Source organism: Trichosurus vulpecula, chromosome 1 (assembly GCF_011100635.1).
Source record: "Trichosurus vulpecula isolate mTriVul1 chromosome 1, mTriVul1.pri, whole genome shotgun sequence".
Taxonomy (NCBI): domain Eukaryota; kingdom Metazoa; phylum Chordata; class Mammalia; order Diprotodontia; family Phalangeridae; genus Trichosurus; species Trichosurus vulpecula.
Genome location: NC_050573.1, coordinates 181,018,982 through 181,039,206, shown reverse-complemented (window position 1 = coordinate 181,039,206; position 20,225 = coordinate 181,018,982). Strand labels below are relative to the sequence as shown.

General features: G+C 35.2%; 1 protein-coding gene across 1 annotated transcript in view; it reads left to right on the top strand.

Annotated features, from left to right (window-relative positions):
• RANBP9 (RAN binding protein 9) overlaps positions 1–20,225 on the top strand; it is an 85,795-nt gene that overhangs the window by 32,506 nt on the left and 33,064 nt on the right. The window contains exons 3-5 of the mRNA XM_036753663.1: positions 12,407–12,459; positions 13,820–13,987; positions 17,678–17,700. Of these exons, the coding sequence (XP_036609558.1) occupies positions 12,407–12,459; positions 13,820–13,987; positions 17,678–17,700 (244 nt within the window). The remainder of the gene's footprint in view (positions 1–12,406; positions 12,460–13,819; positions 13,988–17,677; positions 17,701–20,225) is intronic.

Genomic DNA, 20,225 nt, shown 5'->3' with positions numbered 1-20,225 from the left:
TCCTGATTTGCAAGAGTCTGGTTTGTGATAAATTTGCTTCATTTTTGTGGTATTTGAGTCAAACTTTTATAAAGTGAACTGCAGGTGATATTATTTGTCTAGTCTTAATTGCACTGAAGCAAATTTTTGAGATTCCACAACCTTTTTTATTCATTGTAACAAATACTCAAGTGCTTACACAATATTTCTTGTGGAAAGAGGAAAAAGGTAACACTCTGCATGTGTGTGTGTGTGTATATGTGTGCTATGTAAGTACTATATATAAATATAATGCCAATAGTATGTAGTTTTAGAAAATAAAATAGGTGCTTCAAGAAAACCTTAGAGGAGTACTTTTTATGTTGAATTTTGGGACTGGAATTAAAAATGCCATTGAAGTATTCTTTATCATATTTGACATGATTGGCTCTTGCATAGAAATAGTACTTTGGATTTCTGTTTACCCTTCTTTGTGATGGTTACATAACTGCTAATATATTTAGGTAGGTATGCTAGTATGTTCCTTTACTTTTTTTCATAGCTTATCTTATTGTCACAATGAAATTAAAGTGAAAATTCGTATAGGTAATATGAAAGCCAGGAATTTTAGATTTATGAAACTTTGCTGAGGATTCTCTGTGTTTATTTTGCCAATTCAGACATAAATCTTTTATTTCACATATTGGTTCAGATAACCCATGTACTAGTTTGTTTTGAAATAACATTTGGCTTCTGCTTTCTTTTGAACTTTGTGTGTTTTTGCATTTAATGAACAAAACAGTGCTTTAGATAACTGCATATGTGTTTAAAGCTTGTATTTGGTCTTTTAATACATTATCTGGGTTAATATTCAGAAAAATTTTTTGAAGTGTTCTCGAAAGCATAATTGTCTGTGTTAGATTTCATCTACTCTAAAGTAGGAATGCAAATGTTTTGATGAGAGAATTGAAAGATTGTGTTATTGGAGCATCTCAAAGTATTCTGTATGCATAATTGAAATATTGAATTGTAATTTTACAAAGCATTTTCTTTAAAGGAAAGATTGGAATATGATGAAAAAAGTGTGACCTAGGAAGAGGAAGAGGGAGCCTGCTATTCATCACCTCTGTTTGCTTTCTTTTAAAAAACATTTATTTCAGCCAGCAGAATTCTTTTTTTCCATCCCACTATTCTCCCCCCCCCCACCAATTGAAAAAGAAAAAAACAAAACACCTATTGCAAACAGGTATAGTCAAGCAAAACAAACTTCTACCTTGGTCATCCTCCCTTTGCTTCTTGTCCTATTCTCTCTGAGTCTTTCAACCTCTCCAGAGAGATGGGCTTCCTCATTATTACTCTGAAATTGTGCTTGGTCTTTATACTGATCAGAGTTCCTAAGTCTTTTAAAGTTGTTTGTTTTTAACCATATTATTGTCGTATAAATTATTCTCTTAGTTCTGCTCATTTCACTCTGATAGTTCATACAGATATTCCTAAGTTTTTCTGAAACCATCTCTGCCATTGTTTCTTACAGTACAGCATCAATCCATTACCTTAATACTATTGACCAGTTGATGGGCACCCCTCCGTTTCCAATTCTATGGGATTCAGTTTTGCTGGGTCAGTCAATCTTGGTTGTAAACTTTGACTTTGACTCCTGGAATACTGAATTCCAAGCTTTTTATTCCTTTATAATGGTGGCTGCTAAATTGTGTGATCCCAACTGTAGCTCCTTGCTATTTAAATTCTTTCTTCCTAACTGTCTACATTATTTTTTTCTTTGACCTGGAAATTCTAGATTTTGTCTATAATGTTCGTGGGAGTTGTCATTTGGGGGACACTTTCAGGAGGATAGTCTTTCTATTTCTATCCCCTCTGTTTCTGAGATTTGGCCAGTTTTCTTTATAAGATTTCTTGAAATAGGATGTCTAGGCTTTCAGGGAGTTCAGTGATTCTTGATTTTTTTCTCCTCAATCTGTTTTCTAGGTCAGTTGTTTTTGCTGTGAGATACCAAGATCTCAGGGACAGCTCAGACTAGGGACTTGAAAGCTTTTACTATTCAGTGGTCTAGTAGAGGAAAAAAAATCTGATTACTGAGCTCTACAGGTTCCTAACCTGGATGTGAGTCTGACCAAAACAGGCCTATTTGCTGGCCCAATTTGGAGTCTCAGTAGACTGCTTTTGGACTCAGCCAGCTGGAAAGTTCTGCTGATTTAGAATGGCAGAACTGTGGATCCTCTTTGTTATTCCTCTGTAGGCTTCAGATTTGATTGGAAGCTAGAACTTGAGACCCTGATCTCTGCTCCTAGAGTCTGGGCCACACAGTGCTTTCTCCTGAACTTGTTCCTTGCTTAGTGCATAGCTAGAGCTTGCAACTTTTCTTCATTCGCCTTGGAATACCGCCGTTTGGCACATGTACCCTCCTCAGCTTGTCCTGGATTTGTGATTCAGAACTCGATGGTGAGTGACAGGACTACCAGCTGGTGCCTGTTCCTGCACCATACACAAGATGAAGCCCCGCTTGCAGGACCTGCTACCTCCTCTTGCTTTGAGGTATAGCCCATCTCTGTGTTAGAATGCTCCACACAGTGAGCTCCTTTATTATCAGTGTCCACAGACTTTTTGTCTTTTAGTGCTGACCTGATCTGGAAAAATGATGCACTTTGATTTTTTTTTTTTTTGGATTTCCCAATCAGAATTTGGTGCATTTCCTAGATGTTTGGAGTAGGGTTTTTTGGGGGGGGGGCAGTGGGGGGAGGGAAGCTTGCTGTACTTGTTCCTGCTATCATGCCATCTTGGCTTTGCTTCTCCCTCTGTTTTCTTAGGATAGTAACTTGTGAGGAAGTGTGACAGCAAATTTGAAGAGAGAGGAAGATGGGAAGGCCACTATGGAGAGAGTGATAGTCAAGGATAAATAAAACAATTGCCATACGCACATAAGAGCACAGTTGAAATAAGATTAAATAAATATACAGGGGTTCCAAAGTTCTCTGGCTTTGATCAGGAACATTCAGCAGCATGGAAGTAGGAAAAGAGCACGTTGTGAAACCCTATAACTCTGGGTCGGGGGCTCACCAGGTGAGATTGGTGGTAAGACAAGGTGGCAAGAGTTTAAAGGGTAGCTGATAGCATTTGGTTGACCTGGGTTTAAGACCATGAAAGAGAAGGTAAGTGAGATCAGGAGTGATGGATTAGGAGGGTAGGGAGGGAGGGTAGAGGTTATGGTGAGGACAAAGACTATAATTAGGAGGAGTGAGGCAGAGATTGAAGGATTGGAGAGAACAGTCATGCCATTCTGGCAAACATGGAAGTAGAACTACTTTTGGTGCCTGGCAGAGCAAGAGTTTAACGATCTATGTTTGTGACTGAGGTGGTATGAGAGTGAAGAACATGGGAATTTAGGAGATGAGACTGAAGGTCAAGAGGGTATTATTGGGAGGGGTCATCATCATGTATATCAAAAATCCTTATGCTGTGATGTGGTAGGGGTTAAGGTGTAGTGCAAGTCAACTATATTCTTGAGCTCCTTGAAAAAGGGGTTAATTCTGGCATTATCTGTGAGTGGATTACTCAGTTCAAATGAATTTTCTTATAAACTGGGTGCTAAATCAATTTATGCCTATAGTAACAAAAACATAGTACAGCTAAATGATCTTTTGTAGCAGTCTCCTGAAAATGTGTGATGAAATTTATCTCCATGAATGTTCTATAACATACATTCCTTTAAGTTAATTTCTTTTTTTTTTTTTTAAACATTTGAAAATCGGGGGAAAGATTTCCTGAATTGCCTATACTTTCAGTCCCAGGATAGCATTTTAAACATTTCATAAGTTCTAGTTATATGGCATATATACATATATTTGTATATATATCCACAAACTTAGATTCTCCTTCTCAAAAAGAAAATCAAATAAGCTAGCTCTATACCTTAAAGCAGAGGCGTTAAGCTTGAAGCATACTAAGAATTAATTGGGAAATGACTAACAAAATAAATAAAAAGAGTGCAACGTAAGTAATGTTAATTTGTGGTTTTTCAAAGTCCGCGTGCATAGAAATTTCTGGGAAAACAATATGGCATAAACTAGGTATTTTACACTGTATACCAAGGTCAAAATGGATATATTATTTACGCATAAAAAGCGATACTATAAATAAATTAGGAGAGAATAGTTTACCTGTTAGATCTTATGGAGAAGGGAAGAATTTATGACTGAACCCCAGAGCATTATGAGATAGAAAATAGAAAATTTTGATTATATTAAATTAGAAAGTTTTTGCACAAACCAAATCAATGCAACCAAGATTAGAAAGCAGAAAACTGGGGAAAATTTTTTATAGCAAGTGTCTCTGATAAAGGCCTTATTCCCCAAATATATAGAGAAGTCAAATTTAGAAGAATATAAGTCATTCTCCAGTTGATAGTCAAAGGATATGAACAGGCAGTTTTCAGAAAACAAAATCAAAGCTATTTGTAGTCACATGAAAAAAATGCTCTAAATCACTATTAATTAGAGATGAAAATTAAAAAACTCTAAGGTACCACCTCACCTATCGGATTGGCTAATATGACAGAAAAGGAAAATGACAGATCTGGGAGGAGATGTGGAAAAATTAGGACACTAATGGATTGTTGGCAGAGTTGTGAACTGATCCAACTATTCTGGAGAGCAATTTGGACTATGCTCAAAGGGCTATAAAATTGCAAATCCTTTGACTTAGCAATACTGCTACTAAGTCTTAAGAAGGGGGGGAGAGGGGAAGACCTAGTTGTACAAAAATATAGCAACTCTTTTTGTGAATTGGAAATTGAGGGGATGCCCATCAATTGGGGACTAGCTGAACAAGTTGTGGTATATGATTATAATGGAATACTGTTGCTTTGTAAGAAATGACAAGCAGGCTGATTTCAGAAAAACCTGGAAAGACTTACATGAACTGATGCAAGGAGAATTGAGCAGAACCAGGAGAACATTGTACACAATAACAGCAATATTGTGTGATGATCAACTGTGAATGACTTAACTGTTCTCACCAGTGCAGTGATCCAAGACAATTACAAAAGACTCACTGTGAAAAATGCTCTCTACGTCCAGAGAAAGAACTGATGAAGTCTGGATGCAGATCAAAGCATACTACTTTTCACTTTATTTTATTTTTGTCTTTTCCCCACTTTTGTTCTCTGTCTGCTTTTACAGTATGATAATGTAGAAATATGTTTTGCATGATTGCACATGGTATAACCTATATCAAATTGTTTACTGTCTCAGGGAGGAGGTGAGGTGAGGGAAAGAGGGAGGAAAAGAATTTTTAAAATGAATGTTAAAATTGTTTTTATGTGTAATTGGGAAGAAATAAAATATTATTCAAGGAGGAAAAAAAATCAACATGCAGCCCAAAGGGAATCAGTTCTATTTGAGTGTGACACCACTGTATTAAAAGACTTTTGCATATACTATTGCTTTACAAACAACACTGATAGAGATTACATGTGTCTTAGATGGTACAAGATTTAATATGGCCAAAAATATTAATTACCTGGTGGCCAGCATTCTGGTGATTAACCTCTATGAATTTAGTTAGGTTGGTACTTTGAAACAATTTTCAGAAGCCCTACTCCAGTGCTTTATCTTGGAACAGAGGTGATGTGACCTTACATTCCTGAAGGCTGGCTCAATAGAGTCCAAGCTCTAGCAGGTCTTACTATACTGGGAAGGTTTTGAGTATAGGCCCAGTGATGGACGGTATGTCTGCCGTCATAGGACCAGCCTAGCTAAGTTTGGTTTTGAGAGATTGTGAAATTCCAAACTTTACATTTTCCAAAAGAATTTTAGCGTTTTATTTGAGGTACTTAGGATAAATATTGGACAAGTTGTGTTTGAACAAATGAGCAAGTATGTGAGTATTAAGAATGACTAATGATAACTTGGTTGAGGTCCTTTATAGTGGCACTTTATCCTTGGAATACTAGCACTTTAATACTTAAAGTAATTTTGTTATTAAAATGTATTAGTTGGAATCTAAGAACAATGTCTTGTTCTAAACTTGAAATAGGAGTACATATGAGACTTCCTAGATATTCCTAACATTTTGCTTGTTGCATCAAACTCATAAATGCTGCAGTACCTCCTCAGTGAGATCCACTCAAAAAGATTGTGACCTGGCTATTCATATAGGAAAAAAAAGTAAATGAATATTGTATATTACAACCCAAATTAGCTCACAGTTAGATAGACAGCCTACTGAATTAGACCATCAATACAGAACTTATGAACTGCAAATGGGCAGCAGTCTGAGATAGAATTGGGAAGAGATCAAGCTGGATCATATTTGGGAAATTTTATATCATTTTCAGTAATTTATTAATGATGAAAGTTGGATCTGTTATTGTATTTTTGGTTTTATAATGCACATTATCTCATTTGATCTTCATAACAAGGATCCCAAACTATTCTTTGCCATAAACACCAATCTTTTAACTTCTGATTTCTCCCTGCGATGACATGTGGCTGTAAATCATGGAATAGCATGGCTTCAGAAGGTTTAAAATGTTAACCCCTTCCCCTCATTTTCAATTGAGTTTTTCTAAACCCAACTTTAAAAAAGAATAATTACTGTAAAGGCAGTGCAAAGATTGAATGAAAAAACATTTATTATGTGTTTAGTATTTGCAAAGCACTGTGCTAAACAGAAAATTGAGACTGTCCTGCACTCAAGGAGGTTATATTCTAACTGGGGAGACAACGCATATAAGAGGGGTCAGCTGCAAGTCAGACGGAAAGGTGCCATGGTCCTTAGGGAACATCAGCAAAATAGACAGCAAAGCATCCTCTTTAATGTAACTTCTACTGTTACTATCAGTTTCTGATGTTGAACTGCTTGACGGTGGCAGGACCCTTGGTGGTAAGAATGTTCTCTGGGGCTCCAGAGCTGTTGGTGCTGAGGAGGCTGGACTGCAGCACTAGTGACAGCAGTTGCCAGGTCACGTCTCCGCAGGGCCTCCTTCCTGAGAGGATGACTAGAGGCTGGATGGGAAGTAGGGCAGCTCTTGGTTCAGGGTCTGAGGGGAGATGACAGTCAAGGTGATGGCCTTAGTTTGATTTGCCTGGCCAGGCTGCTTTTAGACTCTTTCCAAGAAAGAGACTCGCTACACCATGTTACTAGTGATAACTTGGGTATAAGCAGTAGCATCAAAGACGTATAAGATTAGAAAAGGAGGTGAGCCAGTTTAGTCTGAAGGATAACAAGCAAATAGACAACTAGAGCGCTCCAGTGATTCTTCAGAGAATTTTAAGAGCCACACAAACTGATGCAAGGGAAGTGAGCAGAACCAGGAGAACATTGTACAGAGTAACAGCAATATTGTATGATGATCAACTGAGAATGACTTAACTGTTCTCACCAGTGCAGTGACCCAAGAAAATTACAAAGGACTCACTATGAAAAATGCCCTCTATCTCTAGAGAAAGAACTGATGAAGTCTGAATGCAGATCAAAGCATACTACTTTTCACTTTATTTCTCCCCTTTTGGTCTCTGTCTGCTTTCACAACATGACTAATATAGAAATATGTTTTGCATGATTACACATGTATAACCTATGTCAGATTGCTTACCTTCCCAGGAAGGGGGGAGTTGAGGGAGGGAGGGAAAATTTTGAAATTCAAAATTTTTTAAATTGCGAATGTTAAAAACTGTTTTTACATGTAATTGGGGAAAATATTATTTAAGAAAACATTCAAAGGGCTCTGAGAAAGGTCTCTAGTACAGTATGGTAGATCTTTGCTGGAAGATTTATTATGAAGTTATAAACAGTTATAGTAGCTGCACAGAACTTGGGGAGAGGGCCAGGAAGTGAGGGAGAGGTCTGGTTCTGGAGAAGACTTAAGTGAGAGCACTTACTTATGAGATTAGAAACCCAGAAACCCAGTCCAAGGCTGTGGTGGGACTAGGTATTGGTAGGTAAAGCATGCTGTCTCTGGTCCTGGTTAACAGTTACTTTCTTATTGGCCAGACTTGATCACTCTGTCAATCAAAAGGCAGGGGGAGAAATTTATGGTGTGCAGACAGGAGCAGTGTATTTTAAGGTTATTGGGAGTATGCTTATGTGTTGCTAAGGTTCCCATGTGTTGTTGCAGACACTAGTAAAGATGAAGATAATATTAAACAGTGGCAAAGATTGTTGGAAATCTTATTTTTGTCACTGCCTTATCAAAGAAGTATAAAATTAAATTTCTTTGCGTCTAAACTGTTCAGTTTTCCAGCCCCCCTCCAAAAGCTTCTGAATTTGTGCAATCCACTTTTCTAAATTTTTTTAATAAATATTTTCCAAAAACTGTTTATTTTTAGTTTTCAACATAAACATTTCTAAGTAGGTTTTTAAAAAAATACATGTAGCTATTATACCAATATTTTTCCCATTACCCACTTGATTTTATAACTAAATCTTATTTTGAGTTCTGTGAATATATAGCAGTAAGAATTTGTAACTGGAGGACCTGGGATTTAATCTTAGCTCTGCTACTAATAACTGAGTTGCTATGTGACCTTGAGCAAGTCAGTTGAGATCACTTTATGCCTCAGTTTCCTCATCTATCAAAATGCAGGGTTTGGACTAGATAACTTCTGAAGTTTCTTTCAGTTTGTCCTTATCCTTTTCATCGTTGTATCACCTATAGTGCCTAGCACAGTGCTATGAGTTTAAGCCCTTTCTCCAATAAATATTTGTTAAATGAATGATTTGTGCTTCTGGTAATTGAATATTTGTAATACTGAAGCAATGAACCCTCAAAACTAATGCTGGAAGCTCACATTGTGCTGGTGATAGATATCCTAATTATGTGTGCCCTAAAACATACGTATATTCTGGGGTTTTGTTCAGCTTTGACTGACAATGATCTTATGCTGCAATTTTTTATTTTCATAATAGCACAAAAAGAGTAGTGAATAAAAGTGTACTGCCTGCATTGTAAATGGCAAGGCGGAAAGATATAATGTTAAACCAAAAAATTGAATTAAGTTTGTGGATCTAAGTTAGATTAGTTAGTAGGGAAACTGATTGACATTGAATAAATTGTTAGGAAATCAACAGGTGGAAGGGAAGGGGATGAACTATAAGGGACAGAGGTAACAAATCAACCGTTTACACTCTTTTCTAAGGGGTATTAAAAAAAAGAGGCAGTCTCCTTAGGGTAGAGTTATGATTAATGAGTCATATTTACTATTCTATTCCTGGCTAGCTTCCCATCTTCCCTTTGATACCTGAGGTAAAAGGCATAAACTTGACCAAGGAATAGGGTTCTGGCAATGCTTCTAGTAGATACTATGCCAAGAAAATAAATTGGGGGTCTAGTGGGCAATTTTTCCTTTACCTACTTAGAGCAGAAGTACTCTGAAATTTAAAAAGAGAATACTAAGAGGAAACACCATGTTTCAGCCACCTTATAACTACTACTTTTTTTGTTCTCCTTCATTCCTTGGAGCATTTTCCTAAATATGGGATCCTAGGTGTTTGCTTGAAAGAGTCTTGTCCTTTCTTCCCAACTGATAATGAGGTGCCCCTTGTTGCCAAAACTTGTTCCCTTGATTTTATGTTTTCTCATGTTTTCCAGTAGATTGTCCTTTCAGTTATATCCCCACCTTCCCTTCCTCTACCTCTCTACTGGCTCTTCCCCTACTACCCTTAAATATGCCCAAGCCTCCTCCATTGGCCAAAACCTTTCACTAGACCTTAATGTCCTTTCAGGCTGTAATCTTGTATCTATTCCCTTCCCTTTTCCCAGACCTTTGGGGGAAAGTATGTAAACCTACAGGCCTCTATTTCTTCCCTTATTGTTAAACTCTTTGCATTCTTGCTTCTTACACAACTGACATTCCAGCTATCTTTGAACTGTCATATCTGATGGTCTTATTAAAATTGTTATCCTTCTAGATTTCTCTGCTGCATTTATCACTTATCACTCTCTCTGCTCTTAGGTTATCTCTCTTTGGGTGTTTATGATACTATTCTTTCTGGTTCTCCTACCTGTATGATGGCTCCTTCTTAGTCTTCTTTGCTGTCTCCTTGTCCATATCCCACCTCTTAACTATGGGTATTCACAAGACTCTGCCCTGTGCTTTTTTTCCCTTTCTCTATCTCTCTGGGAGATAGAGCTGCTTCCATGGGCTTAAGTATTTCATTTCTATTATTATTGACTGACTGACTGACTCACAGTTCTGTGTATCCAGTAGAAGTCTCTCTCAAGCTCTATCTAGTCTACCATTACCAGATACCTATTAGACATTTCAGACTGGATATCTCATAGTTCTCTCAATTGTATCAGGTCCCCCAAAAAATCATTATCTTACTCCCAAACTTCAGTATGTGTGTTTATGAGATCACTATTCTTTTAGTCTCTCAAGTTCTTAATCTTGGCATTATCCTTAACCCTTTATTCTTTCTCACTCCATACATCTAATCAGTAGCCAAATTTTAATGTTTCTACTTCTGTGATAGGGCTTTTAATCTTTTTTGGTGGTATGGACTCCTTCTTAGGATAATGTTTTTAAATGCACAAAATAAAATAAATAGGATTACCAAGGAAACCAGTTATATTGAAATAAATGTATTTTTCCCCCACATCCAGGTTTATGGACTCCTTAAAATTTAGGTTAAGAACTCTTGCTTTACCTCTCTCATATCCAATCCTTTTTCTCTATTAACATAACTACCAGCTTAGTTCAGGATGTCATCTGAATTATTGCAGTGGTCCCCTAATTAGTTTCCTTACCTCAGATCTCTTCCCATTCTAAACTCTTCTCTACATAGGTGTCAAAGTGATTTTCTCCAGTGGCTCCAGTGGTTGTTTATAATAATGTAATGTAAACTTTGTTTTTTAAAGCCCTTCAAAATGTGATCACTGTCTATCTTTCCAATCTCATTTTACCTTCCTATCCTTGCCCTCTGTTACCTAGCCAAACTGGCCAATTCTCCGTTCCTCACACAAGATACTTCATCTTCTCTCTGTGTACCTTTGTACTGACAGTTTCTTATGTCTGCATTGCACTTATTCCCTCCTCCTGTACCTCATAGGATCCTTTTCTTCTTCTAACACATAGTTCAAGCACCCGCCTGTAACATGAAGCCTGATTCTGGCCCCACATTGCTAGAGCTCCCCTGAATTCTATTTTATTACAACATTTTAAAAAAATTAATTCTGTATTTACTTAGATTTGTTGTCTTCCTTGATAGAGTGTAAGAACCTTAAGAATAGGAGTTATTTTTCTTCTTTCCTGTCTCTTTTCTTTTCCTTGTCTTGCTTTGTATTCCTAGCATCTAGCACAGTACCTAGAACTCAGGGAGGTGCTTAATAACTGCTTGTTGGTTGATTGACTTCAAGATCATCTAGTCCAGGGCTGCTTAAACTTTTTCCACTCTGGATCCCTTCAGCACTTCTTCTTAAATTGTGAATCATGACCCAGCCTCAGGCTTCTCCCCAACTTTCAGATGAAGAAAAAGAAAGAGCTTAAGTGACTTGCCCAAAGTCACATAGCAAGTAGTAGAATCAGGATTAAAACCCAGATTCTTTGATTCCAGATCCTTTATTCTTTTCATTTTATCATATTGCTTGTTGATGCCTTACGTGTGTGTGTATGTGTATGAGAGAGAGAGAGAGAGAATGAGACTATAGACATAGTCTTTTAAATCTGAGCCAAGGATAAAACTACAGTTCCCGCACTCCTGACACTTATTTTAGCATAGAGATAAAAAAGGAAGACATTTTATAAGTGAATATAGTAAACAGAAATGTATCACAATGAAAATAGGAAATCTATGCCCCTTCTACTATTCCTTGATATTTTTTAATGTCATCTTTTGTCTTATAATCATGATTACTCAGGTAGAATGTCTGGTTCTTTTCCTCATACTCTTAGCTCATATAACATCTTGATAATTAAATCGTTGGGTCTTGGTTGTGTTAGATTTTTTCAGCTTGCCAAAAGTCTATTTCACAATCATTTTATTTCTGAAATAAATATTTTAAAATGTTAATAATATTCCATTATACGAGAATGTCTTTTCCTTTGATTTTTCTACTTGGTCTGCTTGAAAAATTTCTTCCTTTCTTCCAAAAAGGATTTTGTGTTTTTGATTGGGCAGATAAGAGGTTATTAAAGATCATCCTCAGTAGGTTAGTAGGAAGGGATTTATAAGTGTTGGTAAAAGGAGTAATTATTATTGCTGTTTTGTTTTTCTGTAAACTGAGTGTATTTTATTGATTGGCCCTGGTCCTCTTGGGTGGGTGATAGTTCTTTTTTGTAACTCAATGAATATGAATGTGATTTTTCCTATAAACCCAACAAATCTATTGACACTATATCAATCTCCATGTGTCTTAAGCATGTTTCTGATTGTGTCATATACTGTTCATAATTTGTTTACATAAGGAATAACCTGCTTTTCTTTTTTACAGTTACATGGGAATTGGTCTTTCTGCTCAAGGTGTGAACATGAATAGACTACCAGGTATACTTGTGTTTGAAGTATAGTGTAGCACTGCAGGTAGCTGCTATTTGTCTTCATATTTGGGATTAGTGACAGTTTTAAATGGGCGAGGAATAAAGAATATTTATTTTAGTTGATTGTCTAAGTTGTGGATTCTAAGGGGAGGCTGGATTGTTTTAAAGACAGACTAAGAAAAGGGTAACTTTTATTCCTAGGATCATAGATTTAGAGCTGGAATGGACCTTAGAGGTGATTTAGGTTAATGCAAAGCTAAGAGTATATCATTGTACCTTTTTATAGTTTTTTAACTTTCAAAATTAGAACCTTTTCAGTTCTAATTTCTGCATGTGGGCTTTCCCCAACCACTAAGCTGCCTCACCCATTTGGTGTGTACTCAGGAATATAAACTGATTTTTATATTTGTCTTAAGGAAAACATAAGTAGGATGGCAAATATATCTCCAAAATATGTGTCTTAGTGAATCTTATGTTTATCCGCACCATTCTTCCCTCCTGTTAGTTTGCAAAACTGAGTTGGATTTTTTGAAATTTTGAAATGAAAACCATTAATGCAAAGCTGTATTAAATGCTTTTTTTTTTTTTTTTTTTTAAACACAAGCCAGTTCAGTTTGGCTTCAAATTGTATTTAGATGTCTTGCTAGGGCATTTTAACATCTATGTAATAATAAATGTTGTAAAAAACATAAAGAGCATAGTGGTATATTTCAAATGTTTTATTGTTTAAAATGACAGTTAATACAAAATGCAAGTTACCAATTCTAATGTAAATATAGCATTGTGATAGCAATAATCTGTAGTTTAGGTTCTGTTCAAATGGTTTAACATTATAAGTGATGCTGCCTGAGGGATCACAAAATGCTTAACCTTTAGATTTGAATCACCTAGTTAACTAAGGTGATCTACTATTATCAAAACCCTGTCCTGTCAAACAAGAGTAGAACAGAACATCTCTCTCTCCATCTCTCTCTCTTTTTTAAATTATGGGTTGCTTTTGAAATATCATGTAAAAGGCAGGAAATAATATACATGAACATCCTTTCAGAAAAGAACATGGTAAAGTTACCCTGCAAATAATACATTTACATGTTTTGTTTTTTTGTCATATGGAAGCACCCTGTGTTTCATATCTGTAACTTCTTTTTTTTAATCACAAGACCATTATAATGTTTAAAAACACTCTTAATACAGTGATTAGAGATTTAAATGTACAAAGGAGATTTTTTTTGTAGCACTTCTGTATTCTTCTAATGGGCTTTTATGTATTTATCATTAATCTTAAATGAATAAATCCAGTACAAAGAAAGTAAGTTCCTTACAATAAAATATGAAGTACAATAAATAAATTACTGCTTTCGGTTTAGGTTGGGATAAACATTCATATGGTTACCATGGAGATGATGGACATTCATTTTGTTCTTCTGGAACGGGACAACCCTATGGACCAACTTTTACAACTGGTGATGTCATTGGCTGTTGTGTAAACCTTATCAACAATACCTGCTTCTACACAAAGAATGGACATAGTTTAGGTACTGAGATAATTTATTGCATGTAAAATAAGCAAATGTTCTGATTCTAGAACAGGTTCTTTTTCACATTTGTCATCTTTACAACTGTAGTTATACTTGATTTTTGATTATCTGCTGTAGATGCTGTAGATATAGGGTTGTGTGTTCTAGTCAGATGAATGAATTTGTGAAAATTGTGGGAATTTTTACTCTTGTTTAAAATTATATTGTATTTCAGAGATAGGAAAAGGAACTATGGCAATACCATGAAATATCTAGATTAAGGAGTTTTCTGCTTTGCTGTATAGAAAACTTAGGTTAGATTTATTTTGTGGTTCATTTCCTGGTGCAGCAAGAGCTGAGAATGCTTCTCACGTAGCATCATCAGCCCTTGGGGAGTAGGGGGGAGGAACAGCAGTATGGTTGAAAAAGATTAATTACTACCAGCAAAGTACATGACTTTAACATGTTGTGAGGAATATCCTGCTAAAGAAGGATGGATGAAGGATTGTGGCTGCAATATAGAGGCATGAAGGTGAGTAGGTATTTTCTTTAAAAAAAAGAAAAATAGGGCGGGTCATAAGGGAGAAAAAGGATTAGTAAAGGGTTGGACAAACCTAAAACTTGAAAAATTACTAGGAAAAATAGTACTTTTAAATCACAACACGTAACACATTTAAAGTTGAATATAGGCTTCAGTCTTACTGCATGATTTTCATATTGAAGCAGATTTTTACAATCTTTTCTAAGCTATCTAAAATTCCATTCTTTAAGGAAAAGAAAAGAACAACCCTAGCACTTTAAAAAATTTAGCCATTTGAGTCATTTTATAGCATTTAAAAGTTAAGGCTAGGAATAATGTATTCCAATTCTGGGTTTTTGCAGCTCTTACCTTCATCAGTCTCTACCCTTCCTTAGCTGCCGAAATTTTACTTTGGCCTAAAATCGTGGAATTGGCTCATACATTACCAGCAATTTCTTAGGCCACCAACCTACAATTAATTCCACTTGCAATTTACCTTCTTCCAGAATGAAGACTGGGACTGGTAGTAACGCCCTTCTTGGGGACAGCCTCAGTGCATACTTCAAAGAATAACCACAAAAAAACAGCCAAAACTCAATAAGCTATAAAAACAGGTACTTTATTAACAAGGAATTATTTCTATTCGGGGGAAGTGGGAGGGGGCAAAAATAAAATAGGATAAATATAAATACACTATCTTTTGACTATGAAAAGGAGGCTGGAAGAAATTGCTCTTAGCAAAGAAATAGAATTTAAAAATCAGAATATACCAGTTACTCTATATCTTAGAAATCCTTCCACCATAACATAGCACTTCTTCCCAGGAAATGTGTGAATCCCCAGCTATATTAGTAATAACAATAGTTCCTTGAACTGTCTGTTATTACTCTTTGTGTATGATTTGTGGTTCCTTTTCATAATCTAATAATTAAAATTTCAAATTCTTATTACATGATTACGAATCTGGTCAAATGCTTATGGCATCTTAATGTAGCAAAGGCTATCTCTGCCTCCTTTGCACCACAAAGGATGCTTGTTTTATGGCTGTCCACAGAGGGATTTTGATCAGGGCCACTAATAAAGATTACATATATGTTTCTTAAAGGTTCAAGGTGATTGTAATGGCTAAGATTTTTTCTCTAGGAAAATAAGCTCTCTCTTATTTGTTTGCTGTTAATATTATTCTAGTGCAAACTTGTCAAAACAGTCTTTGTGTTCTTGCTTGATTTGGATTTTCAAGATGTTTAATTGAATGTACAAGATTGATCTTACATTATATTAAACTGGAGAAAATGAGACTAGAGTTTTGAATACATCTAATAATAGACAGTTACCTCTAAACTTTAAGAGATAACATTATGGTAAGAGTTGTCTGTTTAGTGTTTGGTTGAATGTACAATATTGATCTTTTATTGAACCGAGAAGAAATTAGTTTTGTATGTAAAAGATGTCAATGTCAAACCATAATTTTAAAAGGTAGCATGATTACAGGTAGTCTTTTTAGTTAAGGTTCTTAAAATATATTATATTTAAAAGAGTTTTTTTGGAGGGCAAGTGGGAGGGGAAGGAGACTGACTCCATTTGACTTATCAACTACTAGCAAATTTTCGCAAGTCTTAAATTTGAATATATTTTCCCTTAAGCATTTAAAAGTGGTAGGGAAGAACAGGATACCTAATAGGGTCATGTCTTAAGTACTTATAAATAATTTGAGTACTTCGGGGCAGTGTTTGAGGCATTTCTTCCAGACCAGGCAAGTAACATTTAATTATTGTTCAGCCATACCTCCTAGGAAGTCTGATTTCTATCCTTAATAGGTTACTTATATTTTGTAATCTGATCTGTTGGAACACTTTCCTATACATACTAAATTAAAACAGTTTTTAGAAAAAAAGTGACAATGACTATTAAAGGTAAATGAGCTAATAGTCAAATTCATGTATTTCTTTTTAAAAGTTGCATGCAACTAAATGATTTTCTTATAATTTTCAGCTGAATACTTAAATTGGAGTTACTTTAAAAAATTGTCTAAAATATACCCAGCTTTTAAAAATGAATGCATGTGTATGTGTATATTTATGTGTAGTTCACTGTAGAGAGCTAGATGTATGTTTTCTCTGATAGCTGTTAACCTTTTACAGGATATTAAAACGGAAATAGATTTGCTATTCAGATCTTTAGGAAATGTTTGGAAAGGTTTTAATCAATGCCATCTTGTCTTTAGTAAAGCAAATGATTATCAGAAAATGTTCATGTTATAACATTATTGATGTCTGCAAAGAAGATAGGGAATTCCTTTTAAGAATTTGTCAATGCCGTTGTACTGGTATTAGAAAATAACATAAAATTTCCTGTTTTGCATTGTTTAACCTTCTTTTTTTTAGATTTCTGAAGAATTTTAATTTTCTTTGGTGCACAGACTTTTTACTTTCTCTGCTGAAATTAGTATTTTTTTGGTATAAAACTTAAGAGAACCATTTATGGTACTGTATTTCTATTGCAGCATGAAAGTTTTCTGTTTTAAAAATGTTTTTAAGGTACTATAAAAATAGTGGTTTGGGAGGCAAGGGAGTTCTGAATCCAGAAGCTTCCTTGTAACAGGTGGTACCCTGTTTTAGGCCAAACTTGTGTAATGTGATTATAACAATGATTAAAAAAAATTAAATGACAATACTAGTTCTCACACATCCAAATGGATGTTGATCTTTAATCACCTTGTTATAATAGTGCTGCTGTTTCTTGAAGTGTTTTTAGAACTAGCCTTTGTAATTGCTTTCAGAGTATATTCTTTGGACTATATTATGGTGGCAAATCTTGCCACTTATTTTCTTTGGAACTGCTTTCTAGGGCTTAAAAGTAATTCCTAAAGTGTGATTAGAAAAATATTTTGAGCAGTGTCAGCATAACAATCACTCATACATGATAGGGAGTTTGAAGGTTTACAAAGTGCGGTAAAAGTGTTATTGTGCTAGAAGTGTTATTCTTATTTTACAAATGAGGCCAGCTAATAAATGTTGGAGCTGAAATTCACATTGTGTCTACTGACTCCATGAGCTGACCTATTTCTATATTACACCACCCTTTGTCATTAGAGTCAGTGTTTTGTATAAACTGATGTCATCCAGGTGTGTAGCATTCTGTTTTTTGAAAAGCAATTCTAATACTAGTTATCTTTTTGTATTTTACAGGTATAGCCTTCACAGACCTACCGGTAAGCTATAACTATCTTCTGAGAGTATATTTTGTATCTTAGTTTGTATATATAAAGTTATGATGGAAGAAATATAAATATGTATGCATTGTATGTGTTTATATTTAGTATTTAGATGCCATGCATGGAGATCATGTTCCTGTTGTTACTGTGTGATGTAGACCTAAGCTAGAAACTGGACTGAACCGTTATATCCAGTTTTACAGTTTTCTTTCGTTTTTTGTGAATTGGTCCATGTAGAGGGTTTTAAAATAAAATAAAATTTAAAAAATTTTAAATATTTAATTTTATGTTGGAAGATTTAAAAATTCCACCTTTAATGGTACTATTGAATTTTTTTTCAAAGATTGTATGTTAATTTTTAATCACTACCTGCTTTTAAAGCTTTGTGATAAAGTCCTTTGGATTTTGTCTCTAGCAGACAAAATGCCTCAGTGTCTATCTGGTTTTTGATTTACATTGGTGCTAAGTCTATAGAATGAGTTACAGTAGATCAAGCCACATTTCATTTACTAAATAACTCCGTCTTATGGGCAGATGTGGAGATAAGAGAGTTGAGAAGAGAACCTCTAGTGGCACTTTTGCTACTGGTTTTCTCTTACTTTTAAATTACTAAATTATTTTCTTTCTGTCATTAAGCAGGGTTATGTAGCATGAATCCAACCCATCAGTCAGCCAAGGTCTTCTCTTAAAGATTTCCTGTTTTGCATATCACAGCCACAAGGGCCTATGTGAACAACCCGTATCCTGTGTCATGTTTCTGCTGTAGGAGCTGTTTGCTCCTTACCAACACAAGATGAATGCAACAGATCAGACCAAATCTGCTGCTGGGCAAGCTGAAGATACTAAAAACTGGGGAGAGCTGGCCCTGCCACTGCCCTCCAAAACACTCATTTGCCTCTCTGCAGCTTAAGGGCTTGAAATGCCCTCAGAAATTTTTGTGACAGTTCTTTCAGGGATCATCACCCCAGTTTGCAAAATGTTGTGTTAATCCATAGTCTGATTAATTTAGTTATGGATTTAGGAACATGATTGCCCTTTTAGTAGTATTTTTTAAAAAATGAAACTTCCCTTCTTACAATAAGCTTACTGTAATATATTATTTTTTTTGGAAGGGGGAGGTGAGGCAATCTGGGTTAAGAGACTTGCCCAAGGTCACATGGCTAGTAGGTGTCATGTGTCTGAGGTCAGATTTGAACTCAGGTCATCCTGACTCCAGGGCTGGTGCTCTATTCACTGCGCCACCTAGTTGTCCCTATAATGTATTATTAATAATTAAATCAAGAGGCACTGTGATAGTGAATTAATCTTGGAGTCAGGGAGAAATGGGTTCAATGCCTTTCTCAAAGATAAACTGACTGTGATTCCTAGAGAAGCAGCTTAACCTAAGTGCCCCTTGCACATCCCTGACACTTTGTAAGCTACAGAACAGGTGCCTCTCTGCATTAATGGAATGAGTTTGTTTTGTCAGTAAAATCAGTGGTCTGGTTCCCACACAAAACAACCACAAAAGTTAAATGATTTATATCTAAAAGTTTTAAAGAGTGGACACTTACATCATTTCTTCGTAGAATAAAACTTTTTTAAAAAATTAACTTGAATTCTGTACATGTGTATTTGAACTAGTTTTCTTCTATACTATAGATTAAAGGAGGTTTTCAGCATTTTCTTTTTTTAACATTTGAAAAGAACATAAAAGTTCTTGTCTGGTTTTCTACTATACATAGGAAAGGATCTATAAAAAGGCTCTCATTTCTGGTCCACTGCAGGCAATGAACCAGTGTTAGCAATCTGCTTAATCCTATATGTGTCATTGGAAAACAGGCATTTCACATCAATTCCTATATTTTCAGAAAGTCAAAACTTATGATTTTCATTTTTCCTCACCCTCATGAAAATTTTCTACTATAATGTTGATTATATATCGAGAAATCATATTAATTTATATGAGCTAGACCTAAGTTGTCTCAGCTTATCATTGAATCATGTAATTTTACATCTGGTAGCAAACTTTATATATTTTGAAGTTTGAATTTCTGTTGTTAATACTATTCTGCAAATTTGTAATAACTTATTACAAATGAGTTATTACTCATTAGAACAATAAATTCAGTGTTGAATAAGTATATTATAAAAATATGCCTGGCTGTTTTTTTTGTGATGTTATTACTTTTATGGATGGGGTTCACTATGTTAATAACCTTTATTATAGAATAAGTCTTTATTTAATTGTTTTTAAAAACAATCTTCTAAGTATTGCTTCTAATAGAAAAAATAATGTGCTTTCTCTAAGCTTCAGTTTCCTTATTAACAAAATTAAGGGGGTAGGGGTAGATCTCTCTCTTCCAGATACAAAAGTATATTTCTGTTGAATCAGGAAGATTGTTAAATACAGATGACAGTTTGGATTTTATTTTACTTGTACATTCCCTTATGAGGATTTTAGAGAATTCAGTAGAGTTTCTGTTTTCTCTTATTTCCTTTTGTTTCTGATTTCTGGTTTCATATCAGATAGTGCTTACAGC